This window comes from Amborella trichopoda, chromosome 4, assembly GCF_054954075.1.
Source record: "Amborella trichopoda isolate Santa Cruz 75 chromosome 4, AtrichopodaSantaCruz75HAP2 v2.0, whole genome shotgun sequence".
NCBI classification, from domain to species: domain Eukaryota; kingdom Viridiplantae; phylum Streptophyta; class Magnoliopsida; order Amborellales; family Amborellaceae; genus Amborella; species Amborella trichopoda.
Window position 1 is genome coordinate 55,697,316 of NC_142339.1, and position 19,344 is coordinate 55,716,659.

Here is a 19,344-nt window from a genome sequence, read left to right on the forward strand (position 1 = left end):
AAATAAATTAGGATTTCAAGTTTTAAAAATCGTGTATATTGTAATAAATTATCTAGATCGTCTATTTCACCTTAAAAATAATTGTTCATAGATCCGCATGATGTACATTATTTTTTGTGTTTTAAATTTTATTGTCAGTTTTGAAAATTGATTTTAGAGCGATTATAGATATTTCAGTTGTTGATAGTGATTTCTGGATGATGATTTGAGGAGGGGCTTTCTTTTGTTTTCATAAAGCCTAGGCCTTGTAGAAACTTCATCCTATATAAAATTCCAAGATTTTTTTTGAAGGATAAACATTTATATAAGGTTGCAATCTTATAGCACCTCAAAAATCATATAGAAGAGAGTGCTTTGGAGTTGGAGAAGCCTCCAATTAATCATCTCAACCTCAAGGTGTATGGACGTGAAGAGAAAAAAGAATTTCAAGTCTAAAACATAATGCAAAAAAAATTATTTGTTTATCGATATGCTCGATTTGTACTATATTTAAAATTTTAAATTTAATAATTAAATTTAATAATTAAGGATGAAAGTAGATTTTTAAGTCATCACAGGTTTCTGACCAAAATGATATCTCTAAACAAAATTTAAAGGCGTGCCTTACTTCTATAGTGCAAAGAGGCAACTTTGTACAAACCTCGCGCCATTTTTGAAATGTTAAGCACCAAAAGCAAACTTGTAATATCATGGTTCAGAAGTTCACAATAAGTGCCCCACAACGACAAGGGTCGCAATGGACCGAGACCTAACTTGAGACCTGAGGGGTAGACCCAATCCGGGTCCAGGTCTAGGTCCCGGTCCCACACTAATTTTCAAGTCAAGGTCTGATTTTGATGAATTCAGGTTCGGTCTAGTCTGGATCCGGGGGCCATATCATTTTTGGGGTCTGGGTCCGGGTTGACCCAACCCATTACCACCCCTGCACAGCGTAGTGTTGGAAGTTACAACATAAGTTCCATTGACAAGAGGTAAGAAAGTATTGTGGGCGCAATCTCAGTAGTTTTAAGAATAGTGTTAAAATGAGGCTTCTAATGGATTTGTTTGGCTTCAAATTTTGTATATAATCTAATTGTACGTAAGGAACAATATTTTTTATTTTTTATTTTTAATATGACATTGAAATTTCATGGGTTTTCAGTGTATCAGTCAATGCATATATTCAAATACGGTCTCTTTTAATAATCATTCTTAGCCACTGGTTTTCGACCGAAAATACTAATCCATAATCTCAACCATCACGATAATGAACCTAAAAAAATAAAAAAAGATTCTGAGTATTCAAATAAACTATTTTTAAAACTTTATTATTTTAGTGTTCATTTAAATCATTTGCATATGTTCTATTTTTCGTGTTGTACATTTGTGGATCTAAAGTGGAAATGCATCGAGAGCGACTTGCTATATGTTTCAAAATTCAAATCATAAACCCATCTCTAAGATAGATTTTTTGAAGGGCCCGCGTGATAATAGCAACCCATTTAGGTTTTTATACATTAATTTTTTAAGGCCAGATTTGACAATTCAATTTTGTTTTTTTTTTTTTTTAAAAAAATGATGGGCTGTAATTTCTAAGCATTTGCAAAGTGCATTCATTATTATTTTTTGACTCAGGCTAGGATGGGCACAACTATAAGGATGGGGTTTTTTAAGCATGTGTGTGTATGGGGTACCTATTTGGAACATTAATTTATTTTATCCAAAATACTTTTTTGTTATTTTTATAAAGACACGGTTTCTATGCGGCCAGCCTGCATATTGTAGAAATGCGGGTTGGCAATAAATATATTTTTTAAATATAATTTGATCATAATTTATAGAGAAAATATAATCTTTAACAAAGAGATCATGAATATGAAAAAAAAAAACTAGAAATAATAATTATATTTAAAAAACATTTGGACCATTTGTTAGGCTTGTTTTTAGATGGACTACCTATCCGCATCCATCTTTAAGATGTATGCTTTATACCTCTAGCCCGCATATTGTAGAAATGCGGTCTAGCCAGGATGAAACAAATTTTCTTTTTATAATATATCTATATATGCCCAAAATTTCAAATTGTTTTGACTTTTAGAAAAAATAAAAAATAAAATATGAAATACATTCCCATTTTTTAAATGGTTACGTTTTTTTCAAAGTTGTAAGTGAAATTGGAGAACACGATGTGGGACTAAAGTATGGGATATATATATATATATATATATATATATATATATATATATATATATATGACATTCCATTATTGGTTGGGCTCCATATAATGGTTGCAAATTGGCATACTTCCCCAATTTCAAACTACTATAATTAAAAACCCTAAATTTGGAATCGAAAGGTAACATAACGGAATAATAATTGGAAAGTAAACTTGCCATTATCGAGCATTTAAATAAATAAACCTTTTGACCATTAATTAGGTTTTGAAAGTTGCATATTCTTTTACTTAAATAAAAACATCTAAAGATGGACAATCAAAAGATTATGTACAATCAGCAAAATAATTGAATCAATAACGGAATTTAAAAATAATAAAATTAGCTTGGATAGGTTTTAGAACTTTGGTCACATAGTAAGAGTCCAACAAAACTGAAATTTGGCACATATTTTGCTCCTAAAAAGTGCTAAAACTTTGAATCTATTTCTTCTTAGTCTTGTAGTGTTGATGCGAGGCCCATGATTTGAAATAAATAAGGAGTAGAAAGTTACATAGTTGTGGGGACCTATTGTCCAACAAGGGGGGAAAATTTATAAACCATATGGTGTTAAAAATCTTTCTGGACAATTCAGTTGAGAGTTAATTATATTAGGGACCCGGTTTTTATGAATCCTCTTACTCATACCATTTTTACGCCGGCTCCCTTGAATACCCATTATTTGTATCCATCTTCTATCCAAATTTATATGATCCATGGTCTACATGATGATGATCATGAACCATCATCATCATCATAGCATTTTTCCAATTATTTGAGGTCAACTATACCATTCTTGATCCACCAGTCTGCTCTATTAAATGTCATACTTTCAATGAGGCCATGAGCCTCCATATCTTTTCGAACTACTTCCGACGACATCTTTTTGGTCCTACCCTTTGCCATTTTTAATCATTCTACTTGAACTAACTAGCATCTCCTAACATGTGTTGTACTGGATTAGTACCGTACGTGACCAATCCATTGAAGTCTACTCTCTCTTATATTGTCGCCGATTGGTGTCGCACCTAAATTTTTTTGAATGAATTTATTTCGAATTCTATCACTTATTTTGCCACTCATTCATTTCAACATCCTCAATTTTATATTTTATTACAAAATATAATAAAATAAAATTTTATTTTAAAACATTTTTATTAGCATCCTATCCATTGGATATTAATATTTAGTTGGGGACGTTCATCTTAAAAATGGATGTTTGTGATTGTGTGGGCTAGTGAGTCCGCTGACTTACAAAACACTTTTTCTTATATTAGGTAGGAAAAGTATTTGGTAAATCCTCTTATTTACCCAAAGACATTTAAAATCTCACTCGAGAATGCAGGAGGAAACTTACAAATCGATAATTTCCCCCTCCAAGATCATGAATTTGAAATAAATAAAAATAAAATTTAAACTATAGTAGGCACTAGTCTAAACTATTGTTTAAAAACCCACATCAGGGTGAACTGGCCATCAAAGGAATTGGTATAGGTCGGCGAGTCGCCGATCTGAACCAGTGATCCATCAGAGAAAATTAGCCAATAAAAAAAAGTAAAAAAAATTTAAAAAAATTTAAAAAAATAAAAATAAAATAAGTGGTTATATTAAAGAACCGACAGGTTTCTAACATGAACTACATTCCTAATATATTCAAGAAACCACGATAGCCCTACTAATATCTAGGTCAGACCAGGTGATTCCAAAATCCAACAACACACTTATTTAAACCATGATGTCAAAGTATTCCCAGATCCGTCGGGAGTGGATTTTCAAGCCATCACATGTCTTTTTCAGCACTATGTATTTTGAATGGATTCTTAAGTGCGGCTCTACCAAATTTCGTAAAGAACCCTCATCTCATGAGATGTGATATAAATGAATCCATACACCAGTGGTGCATCATATATTTCCCGCCACCGCCAGAACGTATTCGAGGCCGATCCGAAATCCCCTCTCCAGCCGAAATGTCGGGCTCTAGCCGAAATTCTCTTTCCATCTGAAATTTCGGCGGTATTCTTTCGTGGGTAACTGATTCCAAGCAAACGGGAGTCTCATCAATTTCAATTTCCAAACCTTAATAATTACTTAACGGTTCCGTCATATGTCACGACAAAACCTTGCGTCCGCCTTTAAACCGATTAATCGGAGGACGTAATCGTCGTCTTACCCACAAATAGTATTAAAAAACCAAATGCAAATAAATAAAAAAACAGATTACTTTTTGCACACGTATCTTAAATATTTCACATTGGTGGAAACATTATTTGAAAATTTTTTATTCAACCATGTATGTATGGATATAAAGACTGGGAAGAATTTTAGTCTTAAAAATAATGTATTTTACAATATTTGGACGGTCTATTCTTAAATTTTCAAATGTTAATACGTTTGCTTGATCTTTTTTGTTTTTGAAATTTTAAATTCATTAGCAAAATTGAAGAGAGAACTTAAGCTGCCTTAAATGATCAAAGTAAGACGGACCTTCAAATAGTGTTGAAAGATATATATTTAGTATCGAAAATCTTTGTGATTTTCTAATAGTTTATTTTAATATCTAATTATAAAATTTAAAGCTTAAAAATATTGTTGATCAAACAGATTTGAAAATCTTGAAAATTTATAATTTAAATAATGCATTTACAAAACTTGACGTTCAACTTTTTAAAATCCATGTATCAAGTTGAGTTGAGATGATGGGATTTTCATGTATCTCAAGGTTGAGATGACGGTATTTGAGGTTGCATCGAAACAACTTTTTCTAGTAGATTTTTAATTTGAATGCTCAGGGCTCAACCTTTGTATAAACTTTTTACTAAATCAAAACCCTTTTTAGGTGGCAATAGCAAAAAAAGGCGTAAAACTAATTTCTCAGATAAATAATATTGAATACGAACGAAAACGAATCTCGTGCTCGTAAGGGATGTCATAATCAAAGATTCAAAACGAAGGAAATGATAAAAAATTCCCCCCAAAACTCACACAAATTCGTCATTTTCCCAAAAAAAAAAGACCCACTGAAAATGACCCACTTATTGACAGTATTTCCCGGTGACTATCCGGCCATGGACTGGCCGGAAAGTCCATGTCCATGGACGGAAAGTGACGTATTCCGGCTATGGAAGCCATGGCTTTAGCAGAGGGGTCTATCTGACCTGGAGTCCATTTTCAAAGGGAGAGAATAAGTGGAGTTGACTGTAGCTTTAATCTCCGATTCTCTTTGTGGAGAGGGAGAGAGAGGAAAGAGAGGGAAAGGGGCTCTCTTGCTCCGCAGGAGCTAAGGTTTGGATAACGCAGAGATACGGTTTCGAGGTCCTGTTGTTTCAGGTTGGGAGCTGATGGTTATGGGAGTTTTAGGGTTTGAAGTCTTGTTTCAGGTCGGAAAGCTTTTGCTTTTGTTGCTTTGGTTTTGGGGTTTTGTGTTGTTCTCTGTGCGAGCTGTGGGTTTGTCAGTTTTTCTAGCTTTTACTCTCGTAGTTGCAGAGGTGGTGATTCATTTCTTGTAAATTATCCAAACCTTTTGAGCTCCTGCGGAGCAAGGGAGCTTCTTTTTGGTTTTTTTCAGGGTCTCCATTGGCCTTGCGAAAAATTGAAGTTTGCTAGGGTTCTCAAGATTGTTTTGGTTGAGGAGAACTTTATTTTTAAAGATCATTCACTGTTCTTCCTGTGAATTCCCAGCTTTTCAATGGTTTCTTCTCGTGTTTCAGTTTCAGAGGTTGTATTGCTCTTTATGCAAATTTTGAGTTTTCTAAGACTACAAGTCACGCTTTCAAGTTCAGGAAAACTATCATTTTTAACTTCTCAGATTTGTTCACTGTTCCTTTCTTTCTGTGAATTTTTGAATTTACAGTTTGATTGCTTCCTTTCAATTGACACGTTTTTGCTATTTGGCCATCCAAATTCACATGTACTGTTCCCTCCGTATTTTCTGATTATTGAGGGAGTACGATGGGTTATTCTATTATTTGGTCTCTTCTCTTCGCTTATTTTAAGGTTAGGACCATGTATTTAATTTAATTTTCTCTCTCGTGGTAAATTCCACTCACTGCTTCTTTGCTGGTAATTCAAGCAGTAGTTTTTACTTCAATTCTATGTAGTTTTCTGGGAATATATTCTGGAATTTGGTTTTTGTTCGTGGACTGAGAATTGTATTTTTCTAGGGTAAAAATTAACGAGACTTGTACCTTTGTTATCCTGCCATCTTTGATTGAACTTGTATTTGTATCTTCTTAGTCTTTATTCTCTGCCTTTTAATGGTATTGCAGGACTTTAAAAGACAATCTCCGCCCAGTAATGAGTTTTTTTCATCATTCATTCTTGTTTTCTGGGAAAATTACTGAATTACTGTTTATTACCAATGACTAATTCTGGCAGTGTTCTGTAATAACAAGCAATTTTCTTTTTCTTGAACCATTTCATATGAGGCTTCCATCCCTTTTTTCCTTGTTGGGTATTTCAATAACACAATTGACATAGTTACAGACGATGGGTCTACTTACACTGTTTGGTGGTTCTTCTAGCATATATCTTAACGATCATTTATAATTGTTGTATGATTTAAAAAACACGTGTGCTGCACATGGATGTATTCAAATGGATTAGAAAATGGGTGGCCTTCCTGTAACAGAAGCAATGTGTATGCATGCATGCGTAGGTGTGCCTATATACAAGGTGCACGTATTTATATATTTATTTTTATGAACCATGTATGCATACGTATGTTCTGCAAGAATCTTGCACATGAATCTCTATGTATCTCCATAAACATGCATTTTTATATTATCTAACAATGATACATGAATTTGTGAATGCCTCCTGCCTGTATATTTGAACAGATGCACTTCACTTGCATATTTGTAGGTACTCTTTTCTAGGTTGATAAAATTATGTACTTCATTTGCGTATTTATTTGAAACAATAGCTGTGTTATCTTAATGTACTATTTGAATAATACTGTGTCATTGGTTCAATCTACATAGAATAGCAATGCAATATCTGAATCATACTGGTTACAGGTTGGTCAAAACTTAATGGATTAACTATAACCAAAAGCTAACCTAGTAAAATACCTGAACACATAGAAAATTAATAAATAAAATGACAAAATTAGAAGAATTTAAGTGCAGGTTGAAGAACTGCTTATATTCTAGATCAATGTATGAAAAGAAAACCAGCAAAAAAAGGGAAAAAAAAAAAAAAAAAGCTGCAAATAAAACAAAAAAAGAATCAAGACAATTGACATGACCCAAAAAAAAAAAAAAAAGAGATCGCCCTTATGGGCTAGCGTCCAATTCATACTCATCCTAAATGATGGAACTTTTGTTTCTTTCTTTCCCTTTTTTTTTATTTTTATTTTTAAATTTATTAGGCATTTTATTGACAGTTAACTAAGTTTTGTGAAGAATAACTGTATTTGATCCTTGCTTTTGCCTTTGACATGAATGAGCTTCTGTTCCTTTTCTCATTGTGTTATTAATGATGTTGCAGATGCTTATTAATTAGTTTTCTTGTGGAAGAATATGAACTCACCATCAACTCAGTTTGCAATTTCAAGAAGCATGGGCATGCTTGACCCGAATTATCAATATAACATATGGGAGGAACCCTTTAAAGCCGAACATAGTCCTAATTCTGGACAATCAATGCTTGATGATGCAGATGTTAAGATTGATATGAGGGTACGATGTGGTTTTGCTATTTTTATTATCTTCTGTTCACGGGAATTATGCTATGTTTTTCTTAGTCTTGCTTTTTGCCTTGTTAATCTCTAGTCAGAGAATGTTGTTACACATGGAAAGATAGCACTGATGAAAGGTTCTGATCAGGCAGCAGTTAAGCCTAGTGATAAGGTAATTTTCTCTGAATTATATGTTGATTATAATTGTGGCTTAGCTCTGTTTTTGCTGATTACTCACCTGTTTTCGAAAATGCTCCAAAGGTCCATTCTGAATGTCTCAATGATATCAAAGCGTCTAATTTGGCTAAGTAATATCCAGGCAATTGTTGAGTAGCTAAATACTGTGTGCTAGCATTGAAGATGACTTGCTTACAGGAGAGTGGCTGGTGACTTTCTTTTCTGTGCATAACATCTTCCTAATGGGTGAAAAGTTTTATGTATCTGTTGTTTTGCCCTGCGAGGAAACGATCCGCATGTTTTAAATGATGGTGCAATCAATAGTATGCATAAAAAAGGGGCATTTATGAAATTACCCATGAAAGATTAACAATTTAACACTTTACCTATATCTTTTGATTTAATTTCAAAATACCCACAAAACAACATATGGCCTTCAGTTGGAATAGTTCCAAAAGGGTAAAATGTTAAATTGTTCATCTCTTGTGGGTATTTTGATAAATTTCCCTACAAAAAAGAATGAAATATTTCTCCCTTGTAGTTTGTTTCCTTCTAGGCGGCGTTTCTATATAAATTTCATGTTGGAATTTTGGAAAATCATGGATCCTTTAATTTTTGGATCCAGCGTTGCTTCCTGCTCCGGTTCACATTTGTCTTAAACAATGATGTTTAGAGACTGCACTACATTTTAAGATATGGCAGTTTGAGAACGTAGGGAGGTATTGCGGCTAGGGGTTTCTTCTGAAATGATTACAGTTGGGCCTGTAGTTTCTCTATAGATAATCAGGAATTTATAAGATCTGGTTTCTTTTTGTCAGACCTATCTTGAGATTTTGAATCTCTGTACTTCTTTATATATGTGATGCAGTGATGTCTTTATATAGGAAAAGACATCTCCTACTCATGTCTATTGGATTTTCATGTACTCACTACTAAGAACTTTTAAACTGCTCCATAATACTAGCATAATCTACTGTCGGGCTTCTTTACATGTTTGGTGCACCGTCAACTGGTATTCATGCTGTGCTGGGGATAGGTCTCCCAAAAGCCTCTCTCTTCTAAGTGACTTGACTTCAGTGCCTTCTGCTGCACCTGAACACTAGACCAAATATCATAATGCTACAGGAGTCCCAACTACATGACTATTATCTGATGATGAATGCCGTTTTAACAAGGAAAGTTTCTTTTTCATGCTAAAACATGAAAAAGTTTAAGAATAAAACAAATACCTTGAAACATGCCCTGTACATATTCATTGATGATTCCAAGTCTTGCTTACCATGAAACTTTCTAATTCTCATCCAAAATACTTGACTATCAGGAAAACAATTTGGGGAAGAATGTAATTGATTGAAATTTATTGGTTCCATTTCTTATATTCCAAAAGATTTAATGCTCCAACAGGAGCATACTGTCCATTTACTCCCACGGGTAAAAACGAATCTAGGAGTAATTTTAGGATTACAAAGTTTGGGGATGTAACATTTGCACTCTCTATGCACTTGAAAAACAGAATGTCTCAAGATTGAACCGAGACCGTCCAATTTGTTAAGGGTGGGATCTAAGTGTTAAAAACTTAAAATTCAAATTTTCTCTTTTGAAGATAATCATCCTGTGATTTTAGATGGTTCCCAAAATTTTAGATTTTAAAAACCCTCCTGAGTAGGTTTTCTGCCTGAGGGAGTAGATGGACAGTCTGCTTCCGCGGGAGCATAGTATACGCGCTCTTCTTAAACTGGATTCTTACTGTATGTGCAGGTATTAAGGCGTCTTCACCAAAATCGAGAGGCTGCTAGGAAAAGTCGCTTGCGTAAAAAGGTGCACATTGCAAAGTCTATATAAACAGATTATTTTCAAAATATTGTCATGCTCTCTGTTTTCTTGTTGCCATGATTGTTGCACACTCGTACCTGATTTTTGTTATGTAGGCCTATGTTCAGCAACTGGAGTCGAGTCGTTTGAAACTGACCCAATTGGAGCAGGAGCTTGAGCGAGCTAGACAACAGGTGATAGAGTACATGTCCAGACTTAGCAAATATGGGTTGTATGATTTGCTTAAATTGGCTGAATGTTGGCATGCTTAGCTGCAGGGAGTGTACTCTGGGCATTCTAGTTACCTCGGAGTAGGTGGGGCTGCTAATACAGGTATAATACTTGGTTTTCTTATTCCATTTTTGCAGACAAAAATACATTGAATAAATTTACTTATGTTTATCTTTCTAGAGAGTGTTTTGATGTGTTAGAGAGTGTTTTGATGTGTCACCGGAACAATCAAATTAGACCACTTTTAATATTTTATTTGCATTATTATTATTTTTTATGAGGCCACTTACAACGCAACGTTGTTAGCTTTTATTCACTACTGCTTTCTGCTTAACGATTGGGAGAGAGCACTCATTCTGATCAATAAATTATAATTAAATTGGAATTGTATTGAATTATATTGGATTTAATTTTGGCTCAACTAATTTGTTTATATATATCTCTAATTTGTTTAATGCAGTTTTTCTTTTCTAATCTATATTTATATATTTTCTATAAACAATGAGGTTTTGCACTTCTCTGTTTTATTACGTATAGAAATGTTCAGAAATCCTTGTGTTTTCCAAGCTGAGGAACAGAATCTCATAAAACTTTGGATGAATCTCCTAGTTAGGGCACTTCCCTTTTGAAGTATCAATTATAGGAGTCTTTTTCCTTTTAGTTGAAAACTTTTGCACCTGAGGTGCTATGAGCTTCTGAGTCTAACTTCATTTCATGGTTTTCTAAATGTTATTGTCCAGTCTTCTCATTATTTCCTTGAAGTGAATTCTTATTAATCTCTTACTTCTTAGGTGCTGCTGCTTTTGAGTTGGAGTATGCCAACTGGGTTGAAGAGCAAAACAGGCAGCTAGATGATCTTAGAACGGCATTGCAAGCACATGTAACAGATCAGGACCTTCGAAAGCATGTAGACAGTGGCATGGCACACTATGACAGTCTTTTCCGTATGAAATCATTTGCTGCAATGACTGATGTCTTCTACATAATGTCTGGCATGTGGAAATCAGGTGCAGAAAGGTCTTTCATGTGGATTGGAGGATATCGACCTTCGGAGCTTCTAAAGGTGATTTATCTGATGCCATTTGTTGAAGAGTGTTATCTGAGTTTATATCTAATTATTATCAATTTTGTTGTAACCTTATTTAGTGATTGCGTACTGATCCTGGCTATCTCTTCATGTGCTTCTATGCTTATTATGATCCCTGTGAGCTGGTTATACTGTGTGTCAAGATGAACTCCATCTCCTGTTGCACCTTTGCTCTATCTGATAAAAGATGGCCGTAATTTGTGTTGACTTGTAAAAATTCCCTACTTACATTTTGAAGCTATGATCTTCCAACTAGAGTGACTCTCCTGCTCTGGGATCTTCATACATTGTTTTTGAGAAAGTAGATGATCTCATGTCAACTAGGGAAACGTAGATATATGCTGTGGGCCATAAAAAAAATCGGAGTTATTTGGGTTATCGCAGTCCAATGAAATGGCGGCCAATGATGGCGAGAGAGTGCAACCCAATTTTGGGTCGTGTCTTATTCTGATGGGTCGCCCTTCTTAGCACCTCCATCATTTCAATGGATGGTGATGACCCTGTGGACTATGGTTTTTCCATGTTCCATTGGATTATCTTATACTTTCCTTCTTATTCATTTATATATTTATTTATTATTCACTATGCTAGCAGTTCCCTTCTTGTTTATGGCTTTGGTTTGTTAATATTTTGATGTGGAAACTAATATGTCCTGTGCGTTTGGAACACCCTCATGCTTATTCCATCCTTTTCATCTTTGTTTCAATTTACAGATACTCCATCCAAAGCTTCACCCTCTATCAGAGCAACAACTTGTAGATGTATGGAATCTACAGCAATCATCTCAACAAGCTGAAGATGCTCTTTCCCAAGGCATGGAGAACCTGAATCAAACTTTAGCTGCGGCTATGGCATCTGATCCTATAGGTGCTCCAAATGTCTCAAATTATATGGGACAAATGGCTGTAGCAATGGGGAAATTGGAGGATCTTCAGAATTTTGTGCATCAGGTAACATCTTGTTCATGCATTAGTTCTTGTACTCAATTTCCTTTCTAAGATGATCAACAAACTGAGTTTCTCATATATGAAATGCACATCCCTCCCTCTTCCCTTCGTCCCCCCGCCCCGGTTATCATGTATAGATAGAATGCCTTATTTTCTTAGTCAGTTTTTTTTTTTTATTGGTATATTTTTTAGTCACCATTTCACCATATCACTCCAATTGACCTGATAATTTCTCAAGGCTTCTTACTTCCCGTGCATCTACACGATGTTTACCTTGGGAGGGAAGCCTCTGTTTCTAGTTTGTTGCTTAAATCTGATTACTAGTTTATAGAATTATGCTTGTTCCATTTCCCTGGTAAGATAATTTGCAGTCGTATACAATTTTTTGCATCGATATTTGTTTTGGAGCTCTTAGACCTATGATATGATGAAAACTCTAAAATTGGTGTGCTTTAGTTTTTTGATCACTATGAAAGGCTGACCTGATTTTGAAAATCCATTTTGTGATAATCAGAAAGCTTCTGTTTCCTTACAAGTAAATCTATGTTTCACATCCTTTGATGGAAACTTTGTGTGTTTCCTCCAAGCAGGCTGACAACCTTCGACAACAGACCCTTAAGCAAATGCATCGCATTTTGACTAACCGCCAAGCAGCTCGTGGATTGCTTGCCCTCGGTGACTATCTCCAGCGCCTTAGAACCTTGAGTTCCCTTTGGGCCGCTAGACCTCGAGAGCCGGCCTAGTCAACCAATTTCTTTCACTACCCTGTAGCTCTCTATTCTGCTACTGCCAGCCACCACTGTCTCTCTCTAAAAACTAAGAGTGAGTGCTCTTAGTAAGTTATATCAAGGGCCAGGTCAATGAAATGTCTATCCATTTGAAAGAGTCATGTCTATCAGCTGCGGGTATTTTTGAAGCATCTCTGTTTCTGTCTGTCTCTCTGTCTCTCTCTCTCTCTGTCTCTCTCTCTCTCCTCCCCAAGATTGGAAGGAAGATGTAAATAGGTTTTATAGATGTCTTCGCAGTGCAGTCTGTCACAGAAAGCAGTCTCTGTATCATGCATAAATTGTATAGTTGTAATCATATAGATTAGCATGTACTTGTCATTAGGCCAATATGCAGGGGATGTTGGCATGTTTGGGATGTTGGGTTCATGGATTCATGTAAAATATGTAACATTTTTCTTCATGGTAGCTTATTTTAGACTCTAGATCTGGTTTGTAGTAATACTCTAGATGAAAAATTGCATGGAATGAATGCTTATATTGTCCTTCTCAGAGTTCTGTTATGAATATCTAGTGGGAATTTTGTACTCTTACATGCTCCATAAAAATGGTAGTAACCCAGGTGAAAAAAGCAAGAGAGAGAGAGAGAGAGAGAGAGAGAGAGAGATGTATTTAAATCGGGAAATTTATCAACATGCATATTAAAGATCACCTATTTAACATTTTATCCATATCTTTTCTGGTTTAATTTCAAAATACATATCAAAATATATGACCATTGAGTTGGAACAGTTGAAAAAAGGTGAGTGTCAAATTGTTGAAAAATCACATGTATTTCCATTTGATAAATTTCCTATTTTAATTTTCGTTCTTATTGTACGTGTTTTAGATAAGGAGAAAAAGTGAGGAAAATAGATGAATTTTCAAACAGGTTCTATGGGCCTCATGTTGCTCCCGCTGCAACCTTATCTCTTACTAGAATTTCACTCAGGTCGTGGATACAAATAGCATGCTATGCTCCCTCGGAGCATACTGTACAGGGGTAGCATATAATTTTTTAGGTTTCACCCTTGCAAACAAATGCATATGTGCTCCAGCAGGAGCATATAATCTCGTCATCCTAGATTGACACATGTATATAGATAGCCCCCTCTAGAATTTGTGTGTGTGTGTTTTTTTTTGGGGTAGTTATGTCGGGATAAGTCCCTACCTATAGTTGGAATGAAACTCAAAATGACCACTTAACCTGCTGTTATGGTGGTGTGTTTTTCAGGCATGTTGATATATCGGGTTCGAAGCCCTGCTTTACTAGCACTGTGGACGGCCGCTCCTCTCTCTCTTAAAAAGAGTATAACTCATAACATTGGCGACCCACCACCCTGACGACCTACGCTCGAGCCTATTCCTAATAAAATTTTGTGTGTTGATAAGAGCAAAATCAAATAACCTTAGGAAATATTTTTGTCGCAAGGCGCTTCCTTTGGTTAAATAAGTACCCCTTTAATTAGTAAACCAACATGCCTTTAATTAGGTAAACACTTTATTAAAGGGTGTGTATCGTGTGCTAATTTGGAGGCATTCCACAATTTGCAAGATGGTATACAACTGGATAAGCTTGTTTTATTACCAAGTTGCAGCTAAGAAAAGTTGAGTGAGAGCTGTTCAATGGATAAGCTTGTTTTAGGGAGAGAGAGAGAGATAATGTAGAAAACTAACATAACAGAAGGGGAAGGATAATGTAGAAAACTAAAGGGAAAGACATTTTTGTGGCATTTGTTTATCATCAGGGACTAGTTTATTCATGGTCAGCCTTAGTTAAAGTTTGGTCCTTCAAAGTTCCTGCAAGGGTAAAGGCATTTTTTATGGCTGCTTAGCCATTATAGAACTCTATCCATTGAACAATTGAGAAGCCAATGTATGATTTCAAGCTGGAATCCTGCCTGCTATTAGTGTGGGTATTTCCATTTTCAAAGTAGGATCTGCAGCTCAACTTAAAACTATGAAACAAGTAGCTGGCAAGTTAAAATTGGAACTGACTCAATTTGCAGAGTTAGAAGCCTTTGCACCAGCATTTGCTTACTATGCAAGTCAAATGCTGAATCCAACTCCCACCTGTTTCTATATTGCTCACTCTCTTGGAGAATATGGCAGTAAGTCTTAGATCTTGCTCAATGGAATTGTTTGTTTTCAAAGTCAATAGATCAATTCCTAAAACAGAATATATCTCCCCATTCTCTTCACAAGGAATAATGACATGGAGAATCATGCCGGCTGGAATATTTTAGCACATATGGAAAGAAAGGAATTTTAGAACCTTTGAAGGCAAAATCAGAGATATTAAACAACTTTAAAATTCAAGCATATCTTTGATCGTCCTTTGGGTCCAGATTTAAAAAGAATTTAAAGAGGTGCCCAAGGAATTCTTCCATAGCATCTGAAAAGAGTTATTATATTTCGAAAAGATAAAGATTGTGAAGCCTTCAAGATAGATGTCACAACCATCCCAGTGGGTAAAGCTCAATTTCGATGGGCGTGTAAGAGATAATGGATTGCTAGCAGGTTATGATGGTCTTCTCTGGGATTATCACAAAACTGCATCAGAATATCAAACTATTATCATAAAGGGAAACTCTGCTAATGTCATCAAATGGTGCACCAAACTGGATTTGGAGGCCTATAATGGATAGATTTTCTTAATATTTAGAAGTTAGAACAATAGTATTCAATCATGTTAACACATAGAGGAATCACGCAGCTGATTAACTGCTGAAAGCAGACACGTAACCCTCCTCTTTAATCCCTTAAAACTCTTTGTAATTCTATTGCTTGTTTTCTACAGTTGCTAGTTTCCTGCTCCCTTGGTTTAATGTTTACTTTGTCCTTTTTCCTTTGTTCAATGAAGTTATGTTAATATTTCAAAAAAAAAACAGAACTAAGGGGTTCTTACAAAATCACTCAAGGAATCAAAAAATCACAAATTACATTTGAGGGTTTTCTATTAAATTTCTAGTTCAATCAAGTACATGCTAAAAAAAGCCGTTGAAAAGTTCTTTCAATGTGTTGGGAAGCTTGAATAGTTAAAGGTATTTTGATAGTTTTACCCCCAAATAGGCCTTAATAGAACCGATAGTACCCTTGCTTGTTCGGAGATATTGAACAATTTGTGCGGTAATTGAAATGATGAATATGTATTCACATTATTTGACATATGTTTATGTCCAATGAGGAATTTACATAAGAAAGGGGCTGGGGTTGTGGTGGTAACACCCCACACCCTAGTCACCACATTGTGGTTTTCATTCCCACCACTAACACCACCCTATTAATAAATACTTTAAAAAAGCTAACTCCTAATCTTTTTAAAAAATCGGATAGGGGCTGGTCTTCTCACTGAATTATCAGAACTCCTAATCTACTTGAAAAAACGGGTAAGGGGCTCGTCTCACTGAATTACCAAAAAAAAAAGAAAAAAAGAAGAAGAAAGAATTTGCCCCTATTGTTCTTCATTTCAAATACCAAACAAAAAAAGAAGAAGGGGAATTTACCCCTATTATTCTTTATTTCAAATACCGAACATATACCCCTCACTGAATTACCAAAAAGAAAGAAAATTTTTTTTACCCCTGTTGTTCTTCATTTCAAATACCGAATATATCAAATGATGTAAATGCCCCTCACTATTCCTCTGTTCCTCATCTTAAATACCAAACAAGTTGTTCGTTAGTTCTAACTTTGAACAAGTAGGGTACTATCATCATTCTGTTAAGGCCTTTTTGAGTTAAAAGTACTCCTAATTGTTTGGGCTTCTCAACACAATCTGAGAATTTTTTAACGTCTTTTTTTAAGACGTATCTAACTGAAATAGACCGTAAAAAAACAAACTCCCAAATATAACTGGTATCTTTTAAGTGTTTAAGTAATTTTGTAAACGGTTTTAACCCTTTAATTGATATCTTCTTCAAAGTAAAATCACCATATGATGTGATAAGAGATGGTCCAAAAGTCAGTCACTCACCCCGCACTACACGTGTCAAAAAAAAAAAGCTTTCCACTTTGTATTTTAATAGTTTCCATTTTGGCATTCGGATTTCACTTATCCTCTCAAAACACTTAGCCAGAAAAATGAACTTCTCCCTCAATTGAGCGAATACATAATGGGATTGTACATGGTAAAGTCTATTTAAAGATCACCAGCTCTTAGATGTGAAATTCGACAATTTGGAGTTAAACATAAAGTTTGAGAATATTATTTTTGAGACTTTGAGCCCAATCAAACGTACTTTTAACAACTTGGTTTCGCCTAAGAGTGGTATGACCTCCTCGTACCGTATGTAAATGATTTTATCATATATTTTCTCATTCATGATTCCTCATGCAAATACACAAAAAAATAAAAATAAAGTACATAAAATAAATAAATAAATACAGTGTGTTAGCTACCCATCTGTTAAATGTGAAGTCCTTTAAAAGTTCATCTTAAAGATGGATTTTGGGCTTTCGAAATTTATAAACTCAGCCAAGATCATGAATATGAAGACATGGACCTTAGAAGAAGACTGGTTTTTTACTTTGTTTTTAAACCATCATCATTAATTTTAATTCTATGCATCTTTTTTCAGCTATAAAATCTTGGATTAAAGCCGAAATACTGAAATAGATTCTCATAAGGAAACCATATTTGAATAATGTCTCATTTAAACTTTTCCCTTTAAATAAAACCTAAAGTTATAGAAGATAACGGTAATTTAGTAAGTATACAATCACTGACACCCATACATCTCGATGTCAACATAATCAATTGGAAAGTTTTCTAAACAACCTTTTGTGAGTTTGAGAGGCGTGCTTTACTTATATAGTATAAGACCCTGACCATGTATGAACTTTTTCCTTTAATAATCTTACCATTTACGTACTTTAGCCAAACTAGAAAATTGCATGTGTGTTGCATGTGTATTGTAGAAGCATATTATGTTAATCAAATTATGTAATTTCAAATGAGAAGCCTAATTCTAGCTATTTCATATTTATTCCAAAAATTTCAAAGCGAAACCTTAATTAACCTTGCCATAGATTTTTTTTTTTTTTTTTTTTTTTTTTTCTTCCTTTTCCTCACTCGAGTTGATTCCTAAGCTATATTGAACTCGTCTTTGTTGTTCACCTTTATGTTTTAGGTTATTTAAAACAAATGTAACTCTCTCTCTTTCTTAAATGATTTAAGAGACACAGAGTCTCGCGCCTATTATCAGTCAAAAACTATTGTATTTTCAATTTTTAAATATAAATTGTAGGTGGTCCAACTGTATCGGCACAGGTTATTGGCAAGTCTGGTCCGTTTTAGACAACACCGATTTCAGGCTTAGTAACTAATTGGTCACCTTTAGTGCTAGATAGATATTTGAAAACTTAATTGACCCTATTAACTCTATTTGTGGTTAAGCTATTTATAGATTTGAATTTTTTTTTGTATATTAATTGATAATATTTCTCAATTACAAATTTTATTTTATAATTCAGATTTATTAATCAAATTTTTTTTTTAAAGTGAGCTTTTAAAGTTATGCTCATAAAACAAAATTATTCGACTTAAATTTTCAAGAATGAAGCTTTCATATAGATTTCTAGCATTTAAAACGAATATTGATAAATAAAAGAAATTTTAAATTTATCTAAATTGAATGATATTTATTTTACTATACCGGTCAAATTTGTTTTATTGTATCTAGTTTTTTAAGAAATTATAAAAGAGTGTGGTTTGCATAAGGTCGCAACCTTAAACAATCAAATTAAGGAGTATCTCCAAACTTTGTTGTGAGATGCAATTTTGATGTCGAAAATTCTTAGTATAACGCGAGAATCTACTTTTACCTCTAATTACAAAATTTTAAACTCCAAACATATTTCAAATCAAGCGGATCCATAAGCCAATAAAAATCTCTAAAATAGATGGTCTACATAATGTGTTGTCGGATGTACTATTTTTAAGACTTAAAATATCTTTTTTTCTCCATATCATATCGATGTCGAGATGATCAATTAAATGTTTTTCCAACATCAAAACAAGTTTTTTGAAAGGATTTTAGAAGTACACCTTAATTCTACATTTTAAGGTGCCAATTGACCTTATATAAACCTTTTCCATTATAAGAAAATTAGCTGTATTTTTTAAAAATTGATAAAGGACTATGTTGCCATTTGATCATAAGATACTGGAATTTTTGAAAAAAACACAATAGTTGATTATAGGACACATGACACCATATCACAATAAATGCCATAAATACATTTTTGTTGGAATAACAAAAGATGGTATACATGCAAAAATACAGCAAATTATATGAGTACTCCCTCGAGATAATGACCTACGAAGCTTTAGTTTTTCAATACAAAGTTCAGATATATGTGATAAGAGTACATTTAAAAATAAAAGTAACCTTTTAAATTTTTAAACATAGTAAACATGACATTTATTAGAGGACGCATGTACCCGAGGGATTGC

At 34.2% G+C, this 19,344-nt stretch overlaps 1 protein-coding gene across 8 annotated transcripts; it reads left to right on the forward strand.

The window, feature by feature from the left end:
- The first annotated feature begins 5,212 nt into the window (after positions 1-5,212).
- LOC18422173 (transcription factor TGA2.2) lies at positions 5,213-13,400 on the forward strand. Of its 8 annotated transcripts, none has more exons than XM_011623384.3 (9): positions 5,213-5,569; positions 7,680-7,870; positions 7,964-8,041; positions 9,805-9,864; positions 9,975-10,052; positions 10,131-10,191; positions 10,881-11,152; positions 11,890-12,126; positions 12,714-13,400. In XM_011623384.3, the coding sequence occupies exons 2-9, from the start codon at positions 7,712-7,714 to the stop codon at positions 12,864-12,866; spliced, it is 1,098 nt and encodes a 365-aa protein (XP_011621686.1). In that variant the 5' UTR covers positions 5,213-5,569; positions 7,680-7,711; the 3' UTR covers positions 12,867-13,400. The 8 variants fall into 8 exon arrangements, with proteins under 8 accessions (XP_011621686.1, XP_011621690.1, XP_020522133.1 ...); XM_011623388.3 differs by having other exon boundaries at positions 10,137-10,191; XM_020666474.2 differs by having other exon boundaries at positions 9,987-10,052.
- The last annotated feature ends 5,944 nt before the right edge of the window (positions 13,401-19,344 follow it).